General features: G+C 40.1%; 1 protein-coding gene across 3 annotated transcripts; it reads left to right on the forward strand.

Annotated features, from left to right (window-relative positions):
- The first annotated feature begins 3439 nt into the window (after nt 1-3439).
- Nucleotides 3440-26525, forward strand: SLTM (SAFB like transcription modulator). 3 transcript variants are annotated; one of them, XM_040077289.1, is made up of 21 exons: nt 3440-3631; nt 4280-4367; nt 10815-10888; nt 11039-11224; nt 11678-11725; nt 12717-12744; nt 14090-14558; nt 15119-15168; nt 17341-17459; nt 19028-19177; nt 19274-19383; nt 19471-19631; nt 19951-20042; nt 20266-20429; nt 21471-21645; nt 22216-22340; nt 22861-23031; nt 23820-24134; nt 24531-24681; nt 25392-25549; nt 25875-26525. In XM_040077289.1, the coding sequence occupies exons 1-21, from the start codon at nt 3440-3442 to the stop codon at nt 25981-25983; spliced, it is 3135 nt and encodes a 1044-aa protein (XP_039933223.1). In that variant the 3' UTR covers nt 25984-26525. The 3 variants fall into 3 exon arrangements, with proteins under 3 accessions (XP_039933223.1, XP_039933224.1, XP_039933225.1); XM_040077290.1 differs by having other exon boundaries at nt 24543-24681; XM_040077291.1 differs by having other exon boundaries at nt 19471-19550.
- The last annotated feature ends 897 nt before the right edge of the window (nt 26526-27422 follow it).

A 27422-nucleotide genomic window follows, 5' to 3' on the forward strand; every position in this document is an offset into this window, starting at 1 on the left:
TGTGAGAAGAAGAGGAAACTGGGACAGCCTGTTGATTCTAGTTGAATACTCTAGCCGAGTTCCCTTACAAAAAGGAGGCAAGAACTGCTTCTCTATGTTTAAAAACACTGCATACCCCTTTATTTTTACAGAGCCCAAACACTAAAACTGCAGTTTTAATTAACATAAGAATTCAGGTACCAGCTGCATTAAGGCATTAAAAATGGTGTTTGCTCCTGCATTGGGCTTCAGTGTCAGGTTGGGAATAGACTGGGCAGCAAAGCTGGAACTGGGATAATTTACACAGAAAAACCCCACAAAGGTAAAAAGCCCAGGGGAAAATGTGACAAATCTAAGGATATTCACCACTTCCAGCTGTCTCACATACAAAGTAGACAAAAAACAATTTACAGCAGCACAGGTCTGTACTTGCTTAAATACTAATATCTGGGCCAAACATCTCTCCTCTTTGGAAGTCTATTACCATTTCCTAATCAAACCTTTCCACAAATTTCAGAACCTAATGGTAGAAAACAACATTTATTTTGAAAACTAGCAGATGTTTCAAGAGACTAGTAAAGGACTGAGTGTTTTTCTTCAGTAAAAAAAAAAACCCAAACAACACAACAATCAGACAGAAAATTAGAATCCTGTCAACTTGAAAAAAATTCTTGGATGAATCAAAAAAATTTGTACATACCTGAAAAATACAAAATTATAAATAACAACTAATATGATTTGTTCATGACAGTCTATCAAACCAACCTAGGTTTATGTCTGGTTCTACAGACATAAATAAATGGAAGATCTTCACCAAAGCATTTCTGTTTCACTGACATTTTCATAAGAAAGATATGGAAATTTGATCTGGACAGAAAATTCACCAACTTGATACAAAACTGGTTGTACTTTGAGGATCGCTATTAACAAGTTAATATCAAATTGCACAAATACTAAATTTACATCAAACATAATTCCTTGTACACTTCTGTATTGTAACCTCTTTGCATAAAGGCTTAGAGACCACGCTTATAAACCTGGAGCTGACACCTGGCTGGAAGGTGCTGCAAAGAGGAGAAGCAAGAGCGGAGTTTGAAATCATTGCAACAGGGGGACGATGATTCCACAAACACGAGTGCAAACTTCTGCACTTAGCAAGAAATCAACTGCACAGAGAAGAGTAATTGTTGTAATAAACTTGCAGAAGACAAACCAGTAGGCAGAGTGGATCACAAGCAGAACATATAGAGTTCATGAGGCTGGAAAAGGCATCCACTCCGCTGAGATGCATAATCACAAGAGTCACCATGAAGGTAACTATGGGAAGTTGTGAAAAGATTGGGTGGGAGGTAGAGGGGTACAATAACAAAAAGTAGTGTGTTTCAGAACTGATGAAAAGAAATAATCAGTGCTTTTAATAAAAATACAACCCAAAAGAGAAAGACTGAACAAAAATACGGTAACAGTCTTAATTTACGCAAAAGGGTGTCATAAAAAGAAAGGGAACATTGCCCATATTCACCTGGAATAAATCAGCTAAACTGCAGCAAAAGGTATTTAATCCAGACATTTGAAAAAGGAGAGTTAAGGACTAGACAAGACTGCCTGAGGAATGAGTGGAATCTGTGTTTAAGGCTTTAAGAACAGGTTATGCAAACATCCTTTGAGGTTTTTTCATAATAGTTTGTTGTGCCTTGAGGCAGGAGGATGACTGAGAATCCAGGTAAGGTCACTTTTGGCTCTCTTGGTTGCTTTTTATTTGGGGAGGGGACGTGTTAAGCGTAAAGCTTTAACATCTACATGACCTCAACCAACAAGCATTGAGGTTCAGGTATGTCAAGAAACCCTTAACAACCAGTGCAAGTGCTGTATTTGTTATCCCTCTCATCTTCTTTCCAGAAATGAGACACACTAAACTTGCCTTCACTAACACTGGAACCCACACCGTGGGTTTTGGGTGTATTTGCACAACAGTTTACCACAATAAACCTGACAGCTCTGATTAAAATTTTGTTGCACTGCTGAATTCAAGGCTATGTGAAAATGAAATAGTTATTTTTCCATACACTCACAGAAATGTTTCTGTAGTCTAAAGTTAAGCTAGCGTTCATCTGTTAACCTCAAAGTCAATCCTATTATAGTTGATGTTAATACAAATGTCACAAAAGACTGTAATCAAAAATATATATTCTTATTTAAGATTGTTCTTTTAATAAAAGTCTTGGTATCAACAGCAACAGCAGCATACCATAGCTAAGACATGCCTGCAATTACCAGTCCAAAGCGTGCTTTAAGGCTTCTGTGCATGTCTACCTTTTAAATCCATAGATTTTACCCTTTGTCAACTGATAACTACTTAATCAAAGTATTTGGGCAATTCTGAAATGCACTTCCAAGTGCACTTTGAAAAGAAAAATGGTATAACAAATTTCTTAGGATTCAGAATTTAATTTCCACAAAAGGTTGTTTAACAAAGATTTGTTAAATAAAAAAAAATTCATTTTTTCTTTTTTATCTCTATATAATTTCTGAATGAAGAGACAGAACAAGAGGACTATTGTGACTTCAATTTACAGGTACTTAAATTCTACCTCATTTGAAGCTGTGAACAAAATAACTTCAAGCATTCCCTACAGAAAATAAATGAAATGGAACTAAGAGGTAACATCTTACCTGGTACAAGTACAGCCTAATAAATCATAAGAAGAGGTATTTGGTAAAAATTTAAAACATTAGTATTGTGCTTCTGGAATACTTCCAATAACAAATTTACACAAACAGATGAATTGTTCATTTCCTAAACTCAGACAAGTCAGTGGCCAGAACACGCAAGAATCACAGTAGCTAGTTTGGAAAAGACCTCTGAAATCATCGAGTCCAACCTATGGCTGAAAACGATGTCAGCTGGACCATCGCACCAAGTACTAGGTCCAGTCTTGCCTTAAACACCTTCAAGGACAGTGACTTCACCACCTCCCTGGGCAGACGGCTCCAGTATCTATTAACATTTTCTGTGAAAAAAATTCTTCCTAATGTCAAACCTAAACCTCCCCAGGTGCAGCTTGAGGCCGCGTCCTCCCGTCCTGTGGCTGTTCTGGGAGAAGAGTCCGACCCCACTGGCTACACCCTCCTGTCAGGGAATTGGAGAGAGCGCTAAGGTCACCCTGAGCCTCCTCTTCTCCGGGCTGAGCGCCCCAGCTCCCTCAGCCGCTCCTCCCAGGCCAGGCGCTCCAGACCCTGCCGCAGCTCCGCACTCCGTCCCAGCGGCGGGGCTCTGTCCCGCACCCCGGGACGCGGCGGGGCCCGGTTCCCGCACGCGCAGGGCGGGCCGCGGGCGGGGCGGGCGCTCCGGGCCAGGTGCGCCGCTCCGCGCCTGCGCAGAGCCGCGCGCCGGCCGCGCTCCATCCGGGCACCGCGCTCATTGTGCGCGCGGCCGCCGCGCTCGCCCTCCCGCTCTAAAATGGCCGCCGCCGCCTCCGCTCCCGCCGCCGCTGCCGCGGGGGCTCCTGCGGCTCCCGCCGCGCCCGCGGCGCCGCCCACCGAGAGCAAGAGGATCAGCGACCTGCGCGTCATCGACCTCAAGTCGGAGCTGAAGCGGCGCAACCTGGACATCACCGGCGTGAAGACGGTGCTCATCGCCCGGCTCAAGCAGGTGAGCGTTGGGCGCAGGCCGTGCCCGGCCCGCCCCGGCGGCCGCTGCTGTCGCCCGGCTCGGGGGCGGGGCGCTGGCGGCTGTGCCGCCGTCCCGGTGTGGGGGGCGGGACCTGTCCCCGCCGTGCCGCCGGTGCCCGAAAGAGGGTCCGCCCCGCCGAGCCCCCGGCGCCGTGTGGCCCCTTTGGGCCGGGCTGGGCGCGGTGTCCCGGCCGGCGGAGCTTCCCCGCCCCGGCTGGCGGAGCTCGCCCCGCGGCCTTGCGGCCCGCCCGCCGCCACGGGCGCCGGAGCTCGTCGGGCGAGCCCCGGAGCAGGTTGTTGCTGAGGGGTGTTTTTGCTTCCCGCTGTCCTGTTTTTGAGCTGCCCTTAATGCCATTGTGGATGTCGTTGTGGCTTTCTAGTGTTACTTTTCCGAAGAGAAACGTGTGGATCCTTGATAAGCCCTACTTCCGAAGTGTCAAATTTTAACAGCTGAAACTCTCAGCCTTTATCGTTAGTGTTCCCTTGCTTTTACTGAAAGGTTTAACCCAAAGTGTTTTACCAAATATTTTTGAGTTGCCAAAAGAATTGTTTGGCTTACCTGCTGAAGTCAAACTATCCAGCTTTCCACTGAAAGCTATTAAAAAACTGTATTTTTTGTCTTATATAGGCTATTGAAGAGGAAGGAGGTGATCCAGATAATATTGAAATAAGTGTTTCAGCTGACACACCCACCAAGAAACCAACTAAAGGCAAAGGTTAGGATCTGTTGATACGCTTCATATTCTTACACAGGTTTCTTTTTCCATGTATCACCTTAAAGAAGGACTGTGGTCTATAGTTGGGGTGCAGTTGTGACTTTACTGTTTATAACTTCTGTCATATAAGACATGTTTTGCTGTGCATGTCTGTTTTCATTCGCTGTATGTAGACAATGTATGGGGATGCTGGAGCAATATAAATTGAGAGAGCTGTAGATAGATGGAAAATGACTGGGTTGAGAGATGCGTGTGACGAGGTAGTGGCTGTACTGCCCACAGCTCCTGGAGAGCTCTGCCGTGTGTGCTGAGGGGCTGTAGATGGGCTGGGGGGTTTGGTGTGTGCTGTGTTCGGAGATCATGCACCTGGGGTGTTACAGGTGCAGGGTGGGACTCTGTTGGGGTCGTGTCCAGAAGGATCTGTGTAACAGCAGAGGTTCTTCAGCCATGAGCAGGTGCTGGACTCTGCTGGTGATGAGGGCCCAGCAATGTGTGGTAGGGAGTCACTCCCTGAAGAGGTCTGTGTAGTGTGGGTGTATTAGTATGCTCCCTGAACACAGGGTTTATAAAGATGAATTTTCTGAATAGGCATTGAAGCCTCATAGTGGAATATCTAGCTAAGAAATTTTAGTGGTTTTGTTGTGAGAAATTAATATTTAGAGTCTGTGCTGATCTGTTTGGCAGTGATTTTTTTCAAATTTTTCAGCTCTGTTTTCTTTTGCCTCAGAATTTAAATACTTAAATACTAGTTTGGACTCCGGGGGTTTTAGTTTGGGTTTGTGTTTTCAGTTGTTTTGGGAGCATCTGTGATCTTTTAGTACAGGGAAAGGACCTGTCTGCTTTATGCATAGCATTCTTCATTGAACAGACACACTAAGAATGTTCACACACCTGCTACAGGGGCCTGGTTTGGACATGAACAGTCTTACACTGCTCACTTGTCAAGGGCTGAGTTTTGTGGTGAAAGTGATTATTCAATCAGTCTGGTACTGTGAATGGTGAAGTTACTAAGAAAATCTGTCTGCTTAGAAAGTTTGAATAACGTCTTTGCACTTTTCACACATTAGAGAAGTGAAAGGGAATAAACTGTCAAATGTGGTTTCATTTTTTTTCCAATGAGATTACTTTATTCCCTGCTTTAGAAAGGTAACTGCTGATTAAGATTTCTGCATGGAAGCTAAATAAGGAAAATCTTCCGCAGTTTTTCATATAGAAGTCTAAATGGCTAGATATTCTGCTGTGACAAACACCTTTCTTATCTGCTGCTTTTAATCCTCCTAGTCTCCAGACTAGTATCATGATATGCATAATGTTCTTGGCCTGGCTTCTTGGGTAGTTAGCTGTTTTGCTTCTGCAGAGGTAGTTTGTCAACCAGTGCTGCTGCTGCCTGAGGCAGGGCTTCAGCAGCTCTTCCTTGCCGCCTCTCCTGTGCACCAAACTCTAATGCATACATATGACATGTGCGTTCTTGGTAAACCTCAAAGGAAAACACAGTGTTTATGAAGTTCTTATCGGTTCACTTTGCAAGCTCAGGAGTTTTTCCTCATTACTTTTGAGATTACAAAATTCTTATGAACAAATTTTGTGCCAAAAGTATGGGAAGTTTGTGGTGGAACCTGAAAAATTCACTGGTTAGTATAGGGGAAATATTTTTTATTGGTTTATTTCTAACTGTATCAAATAATGCATTGTTTGATTTTTAACTACTCACTGTGATATGTTTTTTCCTCCTTACTGATTTTGCTGACAGATTGATCGAGGCCTTTTTGCTAATGCTTGTTTCCCCCACCCCCCACCCTACAGCTTCAGACTAATACTGATGGGTATTAATTAATCATTAATGCTGCTGGACAACAGTAAAAATAATGACATTACTAGTTCTGTAGTATTTTCCCTGTGTTATTATTGCTGTACAAGGGAGGGTAGGAGTATAAGATACTCATTTACAAAGAAACTACATCTTCAGGAAAGGCCAGGGAGTGGAAGTGATGATTAAACCTCCTCAGAGCAGCCAGAAGGGGAGGCCAGTGGGAGGGAAGGGAGGAGGTTGTCCTTCCAAAAAATCACGAAGTATGTCAGGTGGCTGTAGGGTTTAGATCTGAAAGTCTTCTGTAACCAGTTTTACTGGAGCTCTTAAGGTCTGTGGAAAAAGTGTGGTGTCTGATTTCCTAGCACTGTCTGTTACAAAAACCTGATCTGGAATATTGATACAAGCCAAAACAACTTAAAAATGCTTGCAGAAGGATTCTGTAATGCAGCAAGAATCCTTGATCAATCCTCATGCAAAGTTAGTTGAAATTTAACGTTTTTCCAGATGCTACTTTAATTAAATAGTTAGGGTAAAGAACTGCAGAGCAGCTAATCAGATTATACATGTATACATGTAAGATCAGTTGGTTTTGCCAAATGAAGTTTGAAAGGAACAAATGCCAAGTGCTCCTTTTTTAAGTGCCTCAGCTGTGCCTCCACCCTAGGACTTAGTAGCTATGGAAGAATTTCTCGTGTTGTAAAAAGATGACAGTTTTTGGAAAAAGCTAAGCTTTTCAAGCCTGACCATTCTGCTGCATAGTCTGGTATCTAGAGGAACTTACCTTACTACTAGTACAAAATATTTTTCAAATGTTTCTGATATGAATGCTGTTTTGAAGGATCTATAGTCAAAATGTTGTTAAGTATTGAAATATTAAAATTGGTAATTGAGAGTTACTTTCCTGATGAGTTCTGGAATTAGTGGGGGTGAAGAACAGATTTTAGGCTGATCGTTTTTATCTTTGGAGAATTAATGTGGTCAAAGATGTTTATTTGCTGCTCTACACATTTCTGTTAGTTTGTGTCTTAAGTACAAGTCTAGTTTGTAGCTGATTTTCCAGATTGACAATTTGTTTCTTGGATCAAAGGCTGACAACTGACAGTGGCTGGCTCGTACTATTGCCCAAATAATTTTGACTTATTTATTAGAACTGTTTAGTTACTTAAATATAAGAACAGAACAAACTAAATTAAGTTGTACACTTGGTTTTAACACACCTTTCTTTCTAAAAACAATGACTAAGAAATGAATCTTTTAGACACAGTAGAAGACTTAAATATTCCTGTACCTCATGATACCATTTCAGAATTAGATAAGGATTGTTTACTTTTGTTAATATTGTGGTAAATTATTCTTTTCAAATTGCATTAGACCTCTTAATGCTGTAGTGAGTTTATTCCATTGTAAGGATTTACCTCCTCTTCACCTCTTATCCCATGACTTTTGATGACTCTGTAGCATTAGGTGTGACAGAACCCTGTTGGGAGTTTCAGCAGGAATACCAGAAGAAATACAAACACTAATTCTTCCTGATTTTTCTGCTGAGTGTATCACTCTGCTTCTGCCTGAGATGGAAAGATCTAGTTCAAGAGTTGTCTAGAATACACTCTTCTGTAATTCTGTAAACACTCAGGTAGCCTGAATTTCTCACGTGGAGGACTGAATAGGTAGAATAAGCTTGTGCTACTGTAAGGCTTGTAAATGAAATGAAAGCTAAACCTGCATAATGTAAAACCAACGTTTTAAAGATGTTCTAATTCTCCTTACTTATAAGGAGAATATTTGTTCTCTGTGTAATAGCCTGTTGCAATTTTATGGTGTGTAGCAATTGCCCATTGCCAGAAAAGGGATTGAGCATGGCTTGTAAAGGAGTGCCATCACTCCAAGGTAAATGAGTGTTTGTGTTGTTAAGCACCCAGATGCGTGGTGAATGCTGCATGCACACTGACATTTTCAACAGCTGCTGCTGGGGTAAACCTGTACAGAAATTTAGGTGTTGACAACTTGTGTGACTCAAGACCAGCTGTGCTTGTTGCCTGCAGAAGGTTCAGCTGTTCTGGCTCTGTTAACTTACCCTTCAATCAGGTCAGCACTGGTCTTGAATAAGTTCAGAGAAACAGTCGTTTTCTGCAAGGTGTTTGTTGCAATCTGATTTTAGTTACATGAATTTAAGAGCCAAGTGTGCCATTAAGTAGCCCACCGTAAATGAATGTCAGTCAGACAACTGTTGAATTTTTGTGGATGCTGGCTTTTTGGCAAGTTACTGTACCAACATCTGAAAACTGTCTGTATCAGAACCTTGAAATTACTTTTGAGCAATGTAACTCTAACCAGAGCAAAGTAACCCAAAGCACAAAACTTGACAGGGAGAGCAAACTTAGACCACTTTCTGGCTTGAAGCTGAAAAGTGGAGGTCATTGTTCAAGTCTTGTTATGCCTTGAAATACCTCTGGTACTCAGAGTAAATGGGACTTGCTACAAAGACAACATAGTAAAGAAGGGCTGATGAAATAATTACTTAATCTAGTAGCAAATAAAAGATAGACCAGCTTCATTACTGAATGCTGTAACTTGCTCTTGATGAGGACCAGTCAATAAAACATAGTTCTCTAGCTGCTATTGCATAATGGCAGGGCTAACTTGAGGTAGCTTTGCTATTGGTTTGATTTTCTTTTCTATTCCCTATAAAGTCTCAGTTCTAGTTCACTGGCCATATCTCCTCAGGCAAAATAAATTAAGTAGCTTTCATGATAGTCTGTGCTAGAGAGTTGCTAAATGTGTTGAGCATCTGCCCTGTGTACTTGCCTGTTTTTGTGGAAGCTTAGCTGGGTATGGGATGCAGGAAAAACTTGGTCTTTCGGGTTTGACAACCAAACTGAAATGTGAGAGGGTAAAACAGAAAGCAGTGGAATGTGTAGAAATCCTTGCTGTTTCTCATTGCTTTTAACTTTCGTTGAAGGTACCTGGGATCTATAGATTTTATCACAGAATGCTAAAAAGCTAACACAAAACTTGAGTTAGTCTTTGTTTCAGGCATTAGCTGTGATGCACATCAGAAACTGACCTTTCTGGTGTAAATCTTCATCCTGAGAAGAGCCGGAATCCCTTAGCCTACCTGTGCAGGTGGCTTTTTGCACCAAAATCTCACAAATGTATTTCATTACAAGTACAAAACAGGACTTTTTGTGGGGTTTGGGTGTTTGTTTGTTTGTTTGAAGCAAAGTAAAATCAGTGACACAGGTCTTAGGTTTGAAAGTTTAAATCTCATGTTTTGCAGTCGCTGAAATAGCTTCTGTCATGTGCCTTTTCCTGGAGATCAGTGTGTGCCCGTACTGAGAACAGCAATGTGCTTTTTTCTAGGAGTATGGTCAGTACTGCCTTTCAGGGAAATGAGTAAAAGCAACTGGAATCCAAGCAAACCCAAAACAATAGTGTCTCTTCTTGGCCTGTAGTTGAGTACTTTCCAGCCTTGAAGTGTTTTTAAGAACTGCATATGAAAGACCATGGAAGTTAATGGTTGAAAAATTTGAGTATTTCAGCTAGCAGAGATGTCCACGCCGTGTTGAACTTTGGCTTATGGTTTTCTTTTATATTCCTTTGGAATAACTATAAAATTGGTTTAGCCATTCATTAGAGGTTAAAAGGAGGAGGGAAGATGCAATGCCAAAAAATGAAGCATTGAGTTCTGATTATGACTGCCCTCTCATTTGCATTTGAATTGACACTGAGTTTCAGCAGAAGATACAGTAAAGCCACTTCTTAACAGAACTGCCTTTGTACCTTGTGCTTCTGAAAACTGTTGCATGGGCTAGTCTTTGATAGACTGAATCAAAGAGACAGAACGTTCTTCATAGGGTGTGTTTGTATGGAGATGTTTCCATCTAGTGTTCTTAGGTCTTGTTTTTCAGAAGAGTAAGGAAATGCCATGGGTTCCAAAGGGAACTGTGTCTAGTCATCATCCCTACAGAGACATCTCTAATAGAGAAAAGTGTGCCTGTGCTGAAAGAACAGAATTCGTCAATGGAACAGGCCATTAATACAGTCAAGCATATGTAGAAAGCAGAGGTGCTTCATCCTCTAGTGAAAAGCACTGGAGAAAGTGCCTTGGAGAGGCTTGTAATTGCCATGCTTCTTGTGCATATTCGAAGATGCAGCTAAATAAAGCTCTGAGACATTCCATTGTCCTTGGAACTTCACTGTAATTTTCAGCAGGCTTTTGGGTGGACTAAATGACCTCTAGAGGTTCATTCTAACCTAATTTCTCAGTGATGTTAGTTATCCTCTAAAGCAAGACTTTTTCAAAGTCATAATGTCTAGTTAACCTCAGTAATTCTAGAAATGTTTAGTTTCTAGTTCAACGTTCTCCTGGATTCCATTATCACTCAAAATAGGATAGGTATTAAGATCATTAACTTGGGTGTAACTGCTTGTTTTTTGAACAGCATTGATTGTTCATTCTCACTCAGCTGACATTTTACTTGCTTAAAATTACTCAGTTTTTGGAGGGTTATGTTACAGTGAACAATGCAGCTAAACTAGAACAAGTAGAGAATAATAAATTAAGGCCAAACACATAATCTGTATTAAAAGTGTACTCTGTATAGCAGGTCTAGTCACAGCATGTCCCATCATTTCAGGTAAAAAGCAGGAAGCTGATGAACTGACTGGTGATGTTTCAGTAGAAGAGGACTCTTTTGTCAAGGTAATAAAAGTATGTAAAAACTTTTCCAATTTTGTATTTGAATGAATTCTATTATGCATGTAAGACACCGATCTAGCAGTGAAACACTGACTCTAGCAGCGATTTTTTTCAGAAGCTAAGCCTTTTAGTTATACCAAGTATTTGTGTTCACACCAAAAGGAAAGTGAATTGGAGACTCAAGATGCAAGTGATCAAGACGGAAATGATGAATTGAAAGACTTGAAAGAATCTGTTGAAGATGAGAACTTGAATTCTAAAGGACTACCATCTGCAGAAAAGAAAAAATACCATGACCTGGAGCCAGTGGAGACAACAGAAGATGTGGAGAAGGATTCTGAAAGTCAGGTACTTGCCTGTATTTTACATGATTTTTTAAAAAGCAAAATGAACATTTTTCTTAGTGTTTGTTAGTAGGAAGTCAGAACTAGTTTTTGAGTTTGTCTTGCTTATCTCTAAAAGATAGAGCTTTTTTTTTTTTTTGTCTGCTCTCTTCTTTCTATTTGCCTTGATTTGTATTTGAATAGTCCTGAAACAAATGTGGCACTGATTGATAAAATTCTGGTAGAGTCCATACAGAGTTAGTTCCTAAGTGGTCCTTTTCCCTTGTACTAGCAGTGACTTGTGCCTTTCAGTTCAGTGTTCAGATTCTTTATATCAGGAGAACTGCTCACTGGTGTTCACACTGTTGGGTGTGTATCCATTTAAACGTTCACTGAGCCAATGGGATCACTTGACCCTCTGAATGTTTGAGAGTTTTATAAATAGTTTGCTTATTTAGTCCCTTTTCTATTTCTATAGGAAAATGAATGTCCAGACATAGAAGATTACACTTTTCCAACTGTCCACGTGAGTTCCAAATCCATTCTGTTAAGCTGATTTTCATGTCTGTTTAGTTGAAAAAGATCACTTTAGACTGGTTTTTCTGTTCCAGCATGCATATTAGAGTCAGATGATGTAAGACTGTAAAGGTAAACAAGATGGGAAGCTTTCATTCAAATATTTAATTATGCAGATGATTGTGATACCAAGTAAGTTGACCTATTTAAAGACATAATTCACGTCTGCAGTTTGGGAGTGTTCAGTGCATAGACCTCACAAAGAGTATCTTTTACACTCCCCTAAAAACATGTCAGAGGGCTATGCCAGATGCTGTTGTAGTATATACAGCTTGTACAGGAGTTTAGAACTTCTGTTTAATGTAGAAGTTTGCCCTCAGAGAGTGTGGGGAGTCCAGAACTGGGCGTGGTTGTTTAGGTTGCTTTTTGGTATTAATACTATTATCAGATGTCTCTAAGTTCAGAAATTCATTCTGAGTTACATGGAACTTATATCTGAAAAGTGACATCTCACACAGCATCTTTTGCTCAGTAAAACTAATGAGAAAAAAGTAAATACCTATTAAAATCAGAGTTTCATTTTAAAGTACTTACTGGAGGGATGCTACCTAGTTTCTGACTTTTCTCTGGAGCTTTTAAAGCTAATGATGGAGTGCTTGCATTTCTCTGAAAGCTTGACATCCATTCTGAGAGCTTTGGTAAGATGTGGAATAGTTTAGAAATGTCCCATTGAATTAAGGGGGTAAGACAATATCTGCATGTCCCAACCAACTGCAAACTGCAAGTGTTGCAGATAAATGCCAAGTTGTTTCATAAAGAAGTTTCATAAAAATTTTTATTTGACAAGGTAGATGCACAAGTTTGGTTCCTGGATAATCTTTGGAAACAGTTTTCATTCCAGTATTTGCTTTCATACAATATAAATTCTATGAAAAATACAAACTTTTCTGCCTAAAGTTTCAAAATAGGAGACGTTTAGTGTTGACTTCCTTTTCTTGCAGGATGGGGAAGATGAAGAAAATGAGAAAGGTATGTGTAATGTTTAATAGAGTTCAGAGGTCTTACTCTGGTAGAGCAGGCAACTTTTTCTTGTAATATTCAATCTCTACTAATACTAGGCTTATCTCCAGCACTAAGTATCAGTTGTCTCCTCATTGAGCTCAGCACCTGGAATCACTGCAGTCAGTTTATTTCACTCCTAAGAGTTACTTTACTCTTAAGAGTTGATTACAGTACCTATCAGTTACTGTAGTGGATGTAGAATACAGTTGCAATACTATGATTCTTAATAAAACCCCATAGTATTCAAGGGCTGGTTTTAATACACGGTAAGTCTTGATGCCAGAGCCTCCAACTTGCACTGCAGTAACTGATGTTGAGTGAAATGCTGCACTCTCACACTGAAGTTGAGCACCCCACAAATGTATGGACCATCATGTGCTTGGCTTACTGTCACTTAGAAATACCAGTTGTACATAGGATGGTAAAATGAGTGTTTGAAAACCTGTGGAGTGGCTACCATTTATTAAGCTGTGCTCATTAGTGAAACTATAGAAGGAATGTAATGCACTTGGGCAAACAGACTTCCTGGACAGAAGTCATAAGGATTCTACATTTTGTGGACTCGAAAGGACATGGAACACCATCACTTTACACAAGATGGAATAAACACATTACTGAAGCTACAGGATAAAACTCCAGACTCCACGTTTACGAGGGACCCCATGGCCGAAGTGCGTCATCTGCACATATCCAAGAATACAGCTGGAGATGTCTCTGTGGGACTGAGATGGAAAATCTTTCCAGTGGATGAAGACTGAGGACCGTTTGTCTACGAACTCTGGATTAAGGCTCACCTATCCATGTTCGGCAGCAGCCTTGTACAACTCACTTGACTGCCAAGCAACTGCTTGGACAGGAAAAGAGCAGAGGACACCGTCATGGAAGACTGGCTGGGATTCTCCAAGACTGTAATTCTTTCGGATTTGGGAAGGTTAGAAGTTCTGGAACCAGGAAGATTAAAAGACACATTAAATCAAACTGTGAACATCCAAAGCAACTACCTTCTTCTGGAATGCTAAATCCTAAACTGGAAAATGGATACTTCTTATGAAGAACGGGTATCTCCAGGATGGAACCATATTCTCCCTCCTAATGTTTTGGTATTTGTCTCTAGAAAATGTGTTTTGCCATGAAGAATAAGTGATCCTGGGTAAAGGATTTATATTTGTGTTAATACACCTTGTGTTTTTTTCTAACCTTCCATCAGTGCTAATAACTGGCTTTGTATTTTCTAGGTCCTATTCTAGCTTATGCATATGAAATTGTTTAAACTTCTTGTTTTGCCATATTTATTCCTGTTAAATCCTCTTAGATAAAGCAGGTTCTGGTGATGGTACACAAGAAGTATCTAAACCTCTTCCTTCAGAAGAAAGCCTAGCTGAGGCTGATCACACGGCTCATGAAGAGATGGAAGCTAACACCTCTGTGAAAGAAGCTGAGGATGATAACATATCGGTTACAATCCAGGCCGAAGATGCCATCACTCTGGATTTTGATGGTGATGACCTCCTAGAAACAGGTAAAAATGTGAAAATTACAGATTCTGAAGCAAGTAAGCCAAAGGATGTGCAGGATACCATTTCACAGAGCCTGGAGAAGGAAGGCAAGGACTATGAGATGACTGAGAACCATAAAGATGGTAAGAAGGAAGACTGCGTGAAGGGTGATCCCGTCAAGAAGGAAGCCAGAGAAGGTTCAAAGAAAGCAGAATCTGGAGACAAAGAAAAGGATACTTTGAAGAAAGGTCCCTCGTCTACTGGGGCCTCTGGTCAAGCAAAGAGGTTTGTTTTTCTATGTCAGTTCTTTACGATACTGAGTACCAGCATTCAATAAGATCACTCTACATTAAGGGGGTAGCAGCAAGAATCTTATAATTAGTATCCTATGCTCCTGCCTATAGGTTTTTTGACCGCCATAAGTTACTTTTTAAAATTCAAGATCTTCGTATAGACACTATGTCCTACTGATTGCATTGTCGAATTGTCAGCATTTATTTATTTTTTTCAAATTGACGATTTTTTAAATGTCCTTGTGATGATGGTAATGAACAGCTATCAGTTCTAAGAACACAAAATGAAGTCAAGTCCCCGTCCTGAAATCTGGAGAAGATTGCCATATATCCACTGAATAGAGTTGTCAGAAAATCTAGATCTTCAGGCATCTTGGGGAAAATCAGTGCAAGAATCCATAAGGGAATCATTTGTTCAAATATACAGTCTGGCCCTTTTTCATTTTTATTTTTTGAAATGTTAACTTGTCTGTTAGTGTTAGTAGTATAAAATGCAACACCAAATTCCGTAGTTTCAACTTTCTTCTGATTTTTTTTAATTTGCTTCTCTAGCTCTACTAAGGAATCTAAAGAAAGCAAGACAACATCAAAGGATGATAAAGGTAACTATTACGAATTAGGGTAGTATTGTCTTGAACTAAATGCTTTCCTGATTGAGAAATTGCTTGGCACGTAATAAAATTGTTTATATGCTTGAACTCAGCCATTTATAGTAAATTATGCTAGAGTAATCACTTGCTACATGTATGTGTCCATATATTTTATTTCTTCTTATGCCAGGTTTGTCATAAGATTGAAAATACTTATTCTAAAGACTTGATGAAAGTATATTCTTCTATTTCCATATACTTTTGGGAGCAAATTCCATTTAACATTTCCCAAGTCTTTATTTTGATGAGAAGCTATAATTTTCAGATAAGCCTGCAGTAACTTACAGCAAATCAAGCAAGAAATAATTGCAAGTTACATTACTTAAATGTAATGCCAATGAAATTTTTGTCTTATTTGTAATTCTAGCTCATTTTTAAATAAACTGAACTCTCAACCAAGTACTATAGCTGAGATGCAAGCTTGCAAAATTGCACTTGTGGCAGTTCAGTGTATTAAATTTGAACCCATTTTCTGCCTTGGAGTTTCCATCTCTTTCCGTAAAATGCTGTATTATGATTACGAATTTGAAGTGTGGAGCTCAAGAGCACATTAATGTCACCACTTATACTGATGCTTCATGGTTGAACAAATGCGCTTGTGTGAGCTCATGTGTCTCCTTATTTTACCTGCTCCCTATCTGCCAAAAACCTTTGTCACAGAATCTCTGGCATAACACTAAGGTACGAATGAAACTTTACCTGATAAATGAATTTGAGAGGAAACTTCTGTGGCAGACATAATTAGATCTTCTGTAGATGTCTTTTCATGACAGTTACATGCTTAGAATGAAACTGAGAGCAGATTTGCTGTGTCTTCATTTATGTAGCTTGTGTGATAACTGCAGTAGTAACTGTTGTAAGGCTTTCCTAATATACATAGCCAAAGCCGGGATAGTTTAATGGTATTTGTTGGCTGTTTAATGGTATTTATTGATGTTCTAAGAGTATCACAGAACCATAGAGTGTTATGGGTTGGAAGGGACCTTAAAGATCATCTTGTTCCAGTGTCCTGCCATGGGCAGGGACACGTTCCACTATCCCAGATTGCTCCAAACCCTGTCCAACCTGGCCTTTAACACTTCCAGGAATGGGGCAGCCACACCTTATCTGGGCACCCTGTGCCAGGGCCCACAGGGAAGAATTTCTTCCTTATATATCTAAACTAATAGAACCTTAGTATGACCATAACTGCCTTTTGCTCTTAGTTAATCTTGATGCATTGAAGAACCAAAACTATCCTTTTCTTTCCTCAAAATGGTTAAATTAACTTTTAAAACTCTTCGCATCTCCAGATTTTCCAGCTATCAATGTGAAGATGTAGTTCTGGTCTTAACCTGTAGTACTGGTTAGTTTTTAACATATTCCAAAGCAGTTCATGCATTTAGCAGCAAACAACAACAAGCTGAACTACATAACTGAACACTGAAAGATACTGGGAATGAGATTGCATGAATCGCGAGTTCTTATTGCTGTGTTGTTGCAAAAAATACCTATTATATGGGAGTATTTAAGGCACATTATGTTTTTCCAGCTTTTATTTAATATTTTCTTTAGTATGTGGGAAATTAATCTGGTGGGTTGTATCCAGTTCTGCATCCAGTAGTATTTTTAAAAACCTGCTCTGGATGAAGCCAATACTTCAAGAACTTGTGGAAATTGATCACGTGATTCTGGAGGCTGGGATTATCCAAGTCTCCTGTATTTGCCTTTCTGCTGTCTCTGGTAACTTCAGCAGTGTACAGACATCATGATGAAGAACAATACTGTGTGCAAAAAAATCCCATTTTTATGGATGGTAGCTAATGATAAGAGCCAGATGTTGAAGCTAGATGTACATACCCAAATGAAGAGTAAAGCATGCCTTTAACCAAGATTTGTATTATTTTTCTGTCTCTGTCCTTTGAGTGCAAGCTAGCCAAGCTGTTGGTCTCAATACATGGTTAAATGAATGAAATCTTATGGCATATATTTTTTTTTTCTATAGAAGTCTTTTCAAGAAAGGTAACCAGATAAACAATTACTTAGAGGTAACAGGCTAAGTTTCTTTTCAGCAACACTTTAGTTAAATATTCTTGATACCTTTGTCTGGTTAATTTTTTGGCTGTTTTGTAAAACTTGTTTCAGGAAGCACGAGCAGTGTTAGTGGTAGCAGTGGAAGTTCAACTAGAAACCTGTGGGTTAGCGGACTGTCTTCCAACACAAAAGCTGCTGACTTGAAAAATCTCTTTGGCAAATATGGAAAGGTATTTCATGGGGTGTGATACCATGTGTGTGGTGTGTGTCTATTCCCCCTCTATTCAGTTACAGAAATGGAGTAATACTTGATTTAAATAAAGGTTTGAGAGGAAATGTCTGACCAGTGCAATCTAAAACCCTGTATTGCAGCAGTAAGAGTGTATGCTTACAGGAAGAGCCATATGTTTATTTTATAAGAAGTTTTTCTTCCTGTGGAGGTAAGATAAGTACAAAAGAAATTGCACAAATACTTGAATACTCTGGTCAGGACTGGTTTTTAAAATAATGATGGCTATGTTCCTTTGTAGCAACTGCATTTAACCATGGGTGCAAGATAATGTGCTAACTAATAAAATTGTAATACAGATAATGTTTATAGAACATCCTGCTTTGGGAGACTGTTTTTAAAAAGTGTTATGAAGGCTTATAAATGGGAAGAATTGGTAAAAAATGTGACATTTAATGTATGATGCTTTAGGGACTCTTTCAATGATTTAATTTTTTTTTTTTCTTTTAGAGTCTGCTTAAATTAAGTCTGTTTTCCCAATTTTGGTTAATTGAAACATAAAAATTCCATAGAACAATGCGGAAATCTTGAAAGCTAAGCAGTCTTCTAAACCCAGGGTTCTCATTTTCCTAATGGAGTTGCTGATAACTGTGAATTTGTAGTGTTTGTGTAAGCCTGTGCAGGTACGGCATTATTGTATCTTGGGAGCTGGTTAGAACCTGAGCACTGTGAATATCAAGTATGTGTGCTGATTATGGCATATTTGATTTTTTCTAATGAATTTAGTTGGTGATTTTATTTAATGCATTCACAGGTGTAGACACCTGAGAGTATATTTTATTGAAACTTCCAGTTGTTTGGCTGCTTTCACTGCAAAGCTGGTTGATACTTATATTTATGTAGCTTCCCAGTTTTAAAATTGGGAAATATTTAATGACTGTACCATGGCAATCTGCTAGAAAGATAAAATTTTTGCTTTTAGAGCATGACTGTGTTGAAAAGACTGGCTCCAATGGCTAGAGAAATCCTAGCAAGGAAGAGGAGCACAGAGATTAATACCTTCCCAGGGAGCAGGTGTCAGAGCTGAATGCTAAAATGGCTTAACTGATTAACTGACACACTTGCTAGATGACTTTGAAGAATTGGCTCCCTTATTAAGTTACTGTATAATACTGCTAACACCTTCCTGCCATTAATTGGCAGCTGCTGACTTCTTTTGTGGCGGTTCATCTGTCTGAGGTGAACCGGCAAATTCAGGTCAGCAGTGTTTGTGTGAAGGAATTTTGACAATAACTGAAGAGAAGCATTTGGATAAATGGGCATGAGGAGGTGACTGGTCAAAATAGGATGCAAGCATTAATATGCCTTGACGAGCAAGCTGGGATAAAATTCTCAAAGCTTTTGAGAACTTGGGGGTGTCCATCAGTCTTTCTAGTGGAGTGGGAATTATGTTGCTGCTGGGGTGAATTTGTTTTGTTTTCTTAGATACTAGGGTAAAATTGTTGGAATGCCTTAGCTTCCTTAGTAGAAATGTCTCTCTCAGAACCTGAATTCTTCCTGTTTGCATAGGTACTTGGTGCAAAAGTGGTCACAAATGCACGAAGCCCAGGGGCAAAATGCTACGGCATAGTAACAATGTCCTCTAGCACAGAAGTGGCCAGGTGTATCGCACACCTGCACCGGACAGAGCTGCACGGACAGCAGATCTCTGTGGAGAAAGTAGGTTTCATAACACGAAGACTTCTCCCAAAATAGACCATCTTTTACAAGAATCTGTACTAATCTCTTTACTTTTTGAAAAAAAAAAAAAAATAGGTGAAAGGTGATCCCTCCAAAAAAGAACTAAAGAAGGAAAGTGATGAAAAATCTAGTTCGGGTAGGAGCATAGGAGATAAGAAGACCGCATCAAGTGACAAAGCCAGCAAGTAAGAAATTTCACATCTTCTGAAACTGTGAAAATCCTCTAAGCTGAATTTCCCTCACTGGATTTTTGTGTTCTTTTTCCTAATAAGAACGCCATCAACCAAAAAAGAAGAAAAGAAATCAGAGAAATCTGAAAAAAAAGAAAGTAAAGAAGCCAAGAAAACAGAAGGTAAAGATGAGAAGAGTGATAATGGAACAAGTGGCCCTAATCAAGAATCCACTAAAAAAACTGAAGAAAAGAAAAGAATAAGTATGCCATATAGCCATATTTCCTCCTGTTCAGTCTGTGTGTCTAACTTGTCTTGGGGCCATGTTCTTGCTGTTACTGGAAACCAGACAATTAAACACCTGTTCTTTTTTTTAGACTTCCATAACACATTTGTTACTTCCATCCTTTGTACTAATATTTAATTACAGGCGTGTGCTGGTATGCTTCTCCTACCAGTTCACTTCAGAGATTTAGAAATTTCACTAAGGTGAATTTCTAATAGGCAAATAGAGATAGTTGTGTGTGTGTTTTTAAACCTTCTTTTATTTTATTTATTTTTTTTGTTTCCCCCCTTCACTAGGTGGTAAAAGCCCAGGTCAAGTTGTAGTTTTAGACCAAACAAAAGGAGACCAAGGCCACACTAGGACAGTTAGAAGGGGAAGGTTTGATAAAGTAAGTATCTATAGATTTGATGCAATCCTTACCTGATTTGATCCTACTTTGCAGTTGATATTTGCACTGGAGAGTCAATAAACTATCACTAACTGTTAAGCTTAGATAGAAGCTTTGTATGCTTTGGGATTGCTAAATTGGTAATGATACTTGAACATAGCATCCAGAAATCTCCCTAAATGAATGAGACTTCTGAAATAACCGTTGTAATCTCTATCTATAGCCACAGATATTGAGGAACAAAGAGCGTATTATTCAAGATAAAGTGAAATTCAGGGAATACAGGGGTAGAAAGGATATCTTGCCTTTTGAAAAGATGAAGGAACAGAGATTGCGAGAACACATGGTTCGATTGGAAAGAATACGACGAGCTGTTGAACTGCGAAGGTAGTAATTCAACTTTTTGCTAAAGGCTATTTTATACATTAATCGATCAGATGCTATATTTAGAGCTCTAATCAGAATGCATTCTGTCAAGCCTTCTAACCAGATGTTAAAGTCTGGGACTCTGCCTAACAGTCTCTTTATGTGAATTAACAAACTCCAAAATTTTTGTGTAATCTTTTAATAGCTATATATGTACACACACAGCTTACAGGGGGGGGAGGGGGTATCTCATAAGTATTACTGCATGTCAGCTTTCTTTTTGGAAAGGTGAGAAGTAGACTAGGAGACAGGGCCAAATGTAGTGTTTGGGATTTGTTTGTTTGTAAATAGAGAATGGTGTATTATCTAAATGACAAATCAAGCATTATACAATCTTGACCCTTTAAATAGATGGACCAAATGGCTACACTGTTCTATTCTGCTGTTTTCATATGGCCAGAAGCTTGCAGAGCAGTTAAATGAGTTAGCTGGGTTTCTCTTAAACAAAGAATTCCCAACAAGCATAAAGCTTAAAGGAGAAAATGGTTTTTGTGCTTCCTCTAGGCTGTATTGTGGGAGGTAAAAAGAAGAAAGCAAAATGAAGCTGTTCATGAGTCTACTAACCTGTGCAACTCAGAGTGGTCATGATTGGTTGTCTGTCTTACTTTTTGGATGGAAAAACCCTAAGTAAATTTTTAGTTAGCTTGAAGAGAACAAGAGCTAAAATAGCATTTATTTTTTGGATCCAATAATATTCTTGGCCACTCAAAACTGTTGTTACTGTGTGCCACATGACAAATGAGAAATCCAAATTAAGAATAAAATACATGAAGAAACGATTCTTGAAATAACTTTTCTTATCAGTTGTCTGCTAATGGTTCTGTAGATAAGCTAAAACCACTTTGGCTATGTGGGGCTAAAAGGAGTAGACTTCTGGTACAAGGACTTCTGAAGGAGTGAAGAGCTTACTCTGAAGCAGTTTTTGAAGGCTATGCCTAAGGTGATGGTAGTTTTGGATGACAGAATTTTTCAGATGAGTTTCTACTACCTCTTTTTTTTCAGACGAAGAGAAATTGCGGAGCGCGAGCGCCGCGAGCGAGAGCGGATACGGATAATGCACGAGCGAGAAGAGTGCCTGCAGAGGGAAAGGGAGCGACTCGAAATTGAGAGGCAAAAGCTGGAGAGGGAGAGGATGGAACGGGAGCGTTTGGAGAGAGAGCGCGTTCGGATTGAACAGGTGGGCACAGTTGTGCTCTGGACTGTGCAGGAGCTTTCTGGAGTATGGCCCAGGTTGCCCTTGTGGGGAATTTTGCTCTTCACTCTTCTACCCAGTCCTTTTTCTTTCATAAAACCCAGCCAAACATTACATAATTCACACTGTACAGCAACGGGAATCTTCATCTTGTTTGTTTGTGAGTAATTTGATGTAAAGTGCTTGCTACTGTAGCCGCTATACAAGTCAGTCTCCAAACATGAAGTATAACAGATCACTTTGTCTATACCACTCTTCCATAATTTGACTAGATTTTTCCTATAGAATACCACTGCAAACTTCAAGACGTGTTTCTGGGCAATAAATATGGTAATACTACAAGAAATTACCTGGAGACATTGCTGGGTAACAGCCAATAGCATCTCCAGATCTCGTCTACTTTTTGAGAGAAATATTCCCTGTGCTCTCTAAGGATGAATTTTATCAGATAACCTTTAGCAGAAAACTGTCAAGGGATAAGTCTGTATCTTTTCTAACTGTTCTTTGGGTATCTCTAGTACAGACCTGCTCTATTTGTGGTTCCTCTCATGGCAGGAACGTCGAAAAGAAGCGGAGCGAATTGCGCGGGAGAGGGAGGAGCTTCGGCGGCAGCAGCAGCAGCTCCGGTATGAACAGGAAAAGAGGAATTCTTTGAAACGTCCACGGGATGTAGATCACAGGTAATTCTTAAACTGGGTTTTTTTGCAGTACGTAATAAAAAGGAAACAGCTACAAGCCTTGAATCAAACTTGAAAATGCATTTGTACCTGAAGCAGGTCTTCACAGAAGAACTGGATTTCTGGTATTTGTTTGGTTTGACATTAGCTTATGACAAATATGAAACACTCCTTATCTGTAGGAGAGAGCTTTGAAATTAGAGAAGCGTCTCATGAAATAATTCTTATTGTGTGAAAAAAACACAATTCAGAGCAATTGCTGAGAAAAGCTGTTCTGCCTTAATAGTTGAAGCTTCTAGCTTCTACTCTAAGAATTCATATTTCTGCTAAATGGATGGTTCGTTTTGCATGTTTTCTTAAGTGATTTTGTCCACCACTCTTTAAAGAGTCTACCTTTGTCAGTGGCTTTCCACAGGTCAAATGAGCATCTCCTAAAATAGACAACTGACTCAACAATTTTCTGCGTATTAGGCCTTGATTTGGCCACATGTGACTGATGAAGGTTCCTTTGTTTTGGCTAAAGGAGAGATGATCCTTACTGGAATGACAGTAAGAAGATGGCTCTTGATACAGATGCACGTTTTGGCCATGGCTCAGATTACAGCCGCCAGCAAAACAGGTTCAATGACTTTGATCACAGAGAACGAGGCCGATATCCAGAAGGTTCTTCTGTTCCATCATCATCTTTTGATAGGTAAGTTTAGATGATGGAACAGGTATTTGTCTGCCAGCATCTCTGTGGATTTCACTCTTAACTGTTCAAAACTAAATATGGTGCTAAAGGCTTTACACAGTTCTGACACAGAATTGCATTACTGTCCTGACATTTCTTGTGTCTTCAGGACTGGCCACTTCTATCATGGATTCTATCTAATCTGCTTTTCTCTGAGGACTTTATATTAGCTACTTGATGGCCTTTTTTATGAGACATTTCAAAAGGATTTTTGCAATTATTCCTTCCTCTTTCACATCTAGTCACAAGCTCCAGTGGATTACCTGTGTAATTTACTGTGCAGTATGTGCTGTTTCCAGATGCAACTTCTTGGTTTCATTAAACATCTCCAGGAACCACTAGTAAAGCTAAGACCACATAATTGTAGCTTCTGGAATTCTGCTTTTAGGTTGCAGTAAACTAGAATTGTAAATACAATTCTGACTTGAGAAATCTCGCATTCCCCCTGTTTCATACTGGGCAAAAAGGTGGCCCCGTAGTTGCTTAAATTACACTGATCAAAATAGGACCAAATGAATGCATAAAGAAATGTTTAACCAGCTGTTAGAACTCAAGATGAAAATTACAATTGTTGAAATAAATACAGTGTGGGGTGGGAAGGATCTTTGATTTCTATTCCACGTATGTAGTAACAAACAAGTAATACAGAGATGAGTGATATTTTATGTCTTTATGCATGTGCTTACATGTGCAGAGAAAGGTGAAAATGGGAAACAAGCAAATGACTCTTTCCTACTTTAACAACTTAGGCGAGATCGTTTCGTAAATCAAGGTGAGGCAAAAAAGACTCGCCCAACAGCACGAAGAGAAGAGCCAGGGTTTGAGAGATATCCCAAGAGCTTCAGTGAGTCCAGAAGAAATGAACCACCACAGCCAAGAAGTGAACTGCGGGACACGGACAGACGGGAAGTGCGAGGAGACAGAGACGAAAGGAGAACAGTGATAATTCACGACAGACCAGAAATACCGCACGGCCGGCATCCCAGAGAAACCGGCTCCAACCCACCTAGGCAAACCAGCTGGAAGAGTGAGGGAAGCATAAGCACAGACAAACGGGATGGCAGGTAAATGTGCTGACTAACCAGTGAAAGTTCTGATTCTTGTAGAATTTACCCATTGTAGCAATTCCTCAAGAATTAGTGTCTAAAGAGAGAAAAGAGAAGCATTGAGAGAAATATGTATGTTTTCAAATGCTAAATCTCATGTAGGAACTGGATGCTGACTCCCAGCAGTCTGTTTTTAATCATGAGTAGTAACACAGAGTTAAGGAGGCTTTTGTGTAGAATGCAGATGTAAATGTGTAGCTTGTGAGCTTTAATTCTTTAAAAAGCCAAACAGATCTATAAGAATGTTTCTAAGAAGTCAGCTGCAGGTTGCTAGGAACCACAGGAATCTGCTGTCTACATGTGCTGTGATTTGGTACCAATTCAAGTATACTGAAACCAAAATTTTGATGAAAGCAATTTTTACAGAGGCGAGCGGCCGGATCGGTCGGGAAGGGAAGTGTCCGGCCACGTGAGGGGAGCACCTCCCGGGAGCCGCAGCAGCGCCTCCGGCTATGGAGGCAGGGAAGGAGAACGGGGCGTGATGGGAGAGAGAGGTGGAGGACAAGTGAGTCACCTTCTTGTGTTTGTGTGCCTGAAGGAGAGGCTGGGAAACGCAGACTCATGCTGGAAAAATGACCATATAGCCATCATCAAAATGATTCACAAGCATTCTGCCTGTTTTCAACTTAGTTTTCTTTATGTTAAAGGTTCTGTTTTAATAACCCAAAAAATTGCAGAAAAATTACCCTATTTGCTTTGTCTGGCATCATTATGATGAGAATACCTGAGAGTAGAAGATTAAGCTTTTGAGAATTTGTTGTCACCTTTTCAGGGTTTTAACCATATGCTGCCTGCCGCTTTCAGTGCAGTTTATAATTGTAATGTGGTCCTGGGCGAAAATCCTTCTGCAACATTTGTCTTTAAAGACTACAGATAAACTCCTGCTGGTGAATCCTGAAACATTTTAAAAGTATTAATGTTCTTCTTCCTGAGTTTTATGCCAGTGATAACGAACTCAGGGCAGAATTGGGAGTAGTGTGAGTCTGTGGAACTTCACTGCCTGCATACCCACATACCCGTCATTGCAACTAAGTTTCTGTTACCTAGAAATAACAGGAATATTGTAGAGATATCTGAGCAGCCTATAGACTGAAATCTTAAAAGGGGCTGGACTTTCAGCTCTCAGCTGTAAGCTAACCTTTCTTGACAGCCTGTTTCCTGTATATAAATCAGCCCCTTCTTTGTGAGAATGACTGATTGTCACCTTCTCCCCAGCACTACAACGAGGACAGACACGTCGTAGAACGCCACAGTCGTGAAACTGGACCAAGGAAAGAATGGCATGGACCTAGTTCTCAAGGAAGTGGCTACCATGACACAAGGAGAATGGGAGATGGCCGTGGAGGAGGGGGCATGATGGCTCCACATACAAGGTACAGAAACCACTCCTTCTTCTCCGTTCCCTACTGAGCCCCTGCAAGCTTTGTTGTCCTTAGCAAGTGCAGCAGTGTGGGGAGCGGCAGGGTGACTCCCTGTGGCTGCTGCACAGCCCCACCTGCCCGGCCAGCACACGGCTCCCCCGGGGCGGAGCTGCTGGCAGCAGCACAGCAGCGAGGGACTGCTGCAAAGTCTCTTGCCCTGCATGTTGTCAAGTCTCTTTTGAGACTTAGAGTTTAACATCTGAGTGATAGGAGATGTAAGAATGTGTACGAGGTTAGGTATGTATCGTAACACTTTTTTTAAAACTTCTGTTTCCAGTAACTCTTCACCCATTAATAGAGTTGTACAGATCACAGGCAATTCCATGCAGAGGGGAAGTGGCTCAGGATTTAAGCCATTTAAAGGTGGACCTCCACGAAGATTCTAAGATCTACAGCTGTTTGGTTTCAAGATAACTTATTGAAATCTCTTGTAAACTTTCTCTGATTAAGAACAGGAAATCTTGCCTGGAAATCCTGGTTAAATTTTTTTAATTTAACATGATTATTTTCCTCTCAATTTTGGAGGCATTTTAATAGTTACGTTGTAATTTTGAATAGTTTTTGTGTATCTTTGATAAGCATTTTCCCCGAGGCACTAGAGCTATGTATAAAGAAATCGGAACCAAAATATTTGTTAATTCTGTATAAAAGAATAGTTTGCAGCTGTGTGCGAGTAGTTTGATTTGCCAACATTAGCTCTGTGGTGTCACGCTTTAAAATTAGCTACTTCTCACAACATCCACAGTAAACCTCCATTTTGAAGGTTGTCCAGGCTATTATCTCTGCTTTCTAATTTGTAGAGAAACAAGATTTGTTCTTTCATTACTGGGTATTATGTAACCTATTTTTGCAGAAGGTACTGTTACATTGAGTGCATTTATGTGTATTCTTGCAAATGTATTCTTTTGAAATAAACCTTCATATTCTGTATAGCTTCTAGTAAGTCTTTAAAGCAGTCTTTGGGGAAGGAAGGCAGAATTAAACAGAGACGTTGGTATGGTTAATGAAAGCATGGGCTCTGACTAGGGAGCTCTACCTAAAACTTCCTTGTCTCCTTCACTTGTTACTGAATTGAAAACTTAGAAGCACATCTGTTCACAGAAGATAGATTAGAACCAAAAAATAGCAAAACACTCAAGCAAGGCCCAAAAGCATAATTTTAGTTTGCTCTTTGTGTTTAGCAAAGCTCTGTGGAAGTTTGAAGCAGCTGGGGTTTTACACCAGACTACCACAGACTGCTGACTCTGCTTGGGAACTCCTGCAGCTGCTCACTGATGTGGCCTTGAGCAAAAGGCTGCATCTTGTTAAGCCCTTGGTTTGGGTCAGCAGGGAAGGGTCTGTGTGAAACCTTTCTGGAGCAGGCCCAAACAGAAATGCCAGGCAGCCAGGCCAGGACTCATTTATCACCCAGCCAGGGTCAGGGTATAGTTACAGCTCTGCTGTTCAGCAAGGGAGAAAAACAAATGAATCCCATTTGGAAGAGCTGGGTGGTGGATGGTTACCCCAATGAATAGGGGACTCCTGGCAGAACAGAGGAGCTTAGGAAATAGTCCTTGAGTAAGGGCTGGAAGCGTTTACTGGTCCAGATTGCCTGTGAAAGAAGGATCTCAGTTACATTTTTTAAAGCATGAGGCAGTAAGAAGATGCTGATTTCTGCTTGCTGTGTGGAAGAACTGCTACGTACCTGCAGTGTTCCAGGGGAATGCAGAGCAGAGAAGGGGTTAAACTAAACTAGTTTTGAGGAAGTAGGAAAGATGGAGAGAGAAACCTGCTGTGTAACAGCATTATCTCTAATTAGTTCTGTATGGATATTCACATCTGACAA

The sequence above is a fragment of the Hirundo rustica genome, chromosome 13, assembly GCF_015227805.2.
Source record: "Hirundo rustica isolate bHirRus1 chromosome 13, bHirRus1.pri.v3, whole genome shotgun sequence".
Lineage (NCBI taxonomy): Eukaryota > Metazoa > Chordata > Aves > Passeriformes > Hirundinidae > Hirundo > Hirundo rustica.